Consider the following 2,157-nt stretch of genomic DNA (forward strand, 5'->3'; position numbering starts at 1 on the left):
CCTCCACCTCTGTTTAATGGTGGACGGTTTTTCTTCACAAAGATGGCTTCCTTTACTTCTCTCTCAAACCGTACGAACCTCAAACGTAAACTAGACACCGCATAGCGGTAACATTATGACCCCCGCACACACAAATGCACCAGAACTCAGAAGTCTTTATTCCTAATAAATGTCATGCTTCTAGGTGCATCCCAAAATTGTAGTGGGGGTCTTTTTTGGGGGGGCATTGGTTGACCTGATAGATAGCACCTCATCAGAGCTAAACCAACGAAATCTGACGCTCCTATGTTTAATTGTTTTTGAGCTATGACCATTTTTGTATATCCAGATACCCCTTTTTCGATAAATTGGGGGTCTGGGAGGGGGGGGCACTGGTTAGTGGGCCTGATGGATAGAGCTTCATCAGAGCTAAACAACAAAAGAAATCTGAAGCTCCTATGTTGAACAGTTTCTGAGTTATAAGCATTTTTGCATGTCCTGAGACCCCCTCTCTGAAAGGAGCCCCCTCCTCAAATATGGGGTCTATCATAAAACCGTTGGCTGGTGCAGTGTAGGTCAGACTCATCTACAGTCCTGCCATGTTTCATTTTAATAGGTCTAGCTGTTTTTGTGCTACGGTTCACCAAAAATCACTGAAAAAAAAAGGCGTACGAAAACAACCGACCCCAGCTCCCCTGCAGGAGGTGAGACTAAAGACTGAGTTAAGACTTACAGGTTCTGACTGGGACCACTCAGATCCATTCACATGCTGACAGGACAGATATGACAGAATTCAAGCTGTGTGGGAGACGACTCTAGACCTGCTGCTCCAGAACCAGCTCAGCAGCTCTGGACCTGCTCGGTCCTCTGATCTGACAACATCTGGAACAAGGAAACCTGATCAGGGTTTGGGGGACGGCGTCGCCTTTCATCTGTYTGTTTTTACAGTCAGCAGCTCGCCGGCGCTCCGCTCGTCCTTTTCTACACTCAGAGCGGCTTTGTCTGTTTCCTGACGGGTTCTGTGGTCTCTTGGTTCTGCCGGTCCTCTGCTCAGAGCCACTCCTCTTCCTGCAGTCCAGCACACGTCCCTCCTCAGGGTGGTCCCTGGACCTGTGAGCAGAACCTCCTGCAGCACCCTGGTCAGGGTTACGAATGTTTCCTGAGGCCTGCATCCTCCTGAGGTAGCTGCTGGTCCTGGACGCACTGCAGAACCTCTGAGGACCCGGGACACGGTCCGAGCTCTGCACTCTGCTCTCGCTGTAGCTGCGTTTGGGGACTGGCAGGACCCCTCTGCTGTGCTGTGGGGGGCTCGGCCTGGACTCAGGACAGCACACGGCTCTGGGGATGGAGCGGGGGCTAAAGGCACAGCCGGAGAGCAGGGTGGTGTGAGGGGACAGGAAGGTGCAGGAGAAGGCCCGCTGACACTGCAGGATGCACTTTGGAGAGCTGAGGCGTGCTGCGGCTGYAGCGGCTGACCGCTGACAGCTGGACGCCACCTGCAGCCTCCCACGCTCCTCCTGGACGCTCTGCAGCTGCAGCCCCTCCAGCTGCAGCAGCTTCTGCAGGTACTGCTGCAGAAGGCTGCTGGAGGGGGGCCGGGGGGCCGCCCTGCCCTCCGTGTTGTAGAAAACAGCCAGCTGGCTCAGGTTCCACGAGTTGAAAGGAGGAGGGAGAAAGTCTGGAAAGACAAAGCCGCCTTGGCCCCGCCCTCTGACTCTGTGAGGAAGGKACTCCTCATCCTCGATGACCTCTGGGCTGAGCTCCAGCTGTGGAGGGACCCCACAGGAGGGGGGCTCTGGGCCCCTCTCAGACTCAGACAGATCTGTGTCGCTGTCCCCTGAGGTCTGCTGGCTCTGTGCCAGCTGTGTGAGGAGGGGCGGCCCCCTCACCTCGGAGTGTTTCCTGTGTGGAGCAGCAGGGGGCTCCTTAACCTCCATCCTATGGGTGGGAGACAAACAGGAAGTAGTTCWTGTTAGAAGCCAGACTAGGATTAACGTTCAGATGAATTATGAGTCAGTTCAGTTCCACATGGTTCTTCTGACTGAACACAAGTGGATTATTGCAGAGATTCTTCCGCGAGCGCCACTCTGAGGGCCTCAGAAGAACAGTTTTTAACTTTGGGCCGCAGAGGGCCGCATTGATTTTGAATAAGGTGCAACACAGTTTCTCACCACTAGT

The 2,157-nt window shown here is 54.2% G+C and overlaps 1 protein-coding gene across 1 annotated transcript; it reads right to left on the reverse strand.

Moving 5' to 3' along the window:
- Positions 1-570: 570 nt before the first annotated feature.
- Positions 571-2,088, reverse strand: LOC106532238 (protein FAM217B). The gene has a single exon (XM_014028261.1). It carries the CDS (start codon positions 1,914-1,916, stop codon positions 795-797), a length of 1,122 nt encoding a protein of 373 aa, XP_013883715.1. The 5' UTR covers positions 1,917-2,088; the 3' UTR covers positions 571-794.
- Between the last annotated feature and the right edge of the window lie 69 nt (positions 2,089-2,157).

This window comes from Austrofundulus limnaeus, unplaced genomic scaffold, assembly GCF_001266775.1.
Source record: "Austrofundulus limnaeus strain Quisiro unplaced genomic scaffold, Austrofundulus_limnaeus-1.0 Scaffold737, whole genome shotgun sequence".
NCBI classification, from domain to species: Eukaryota; Metazoa; Chordata; class Actinopteri; order Cyprinodontiformes; family Rivulidae; genus Austrofundulus; species Austrofundulus limnaeus.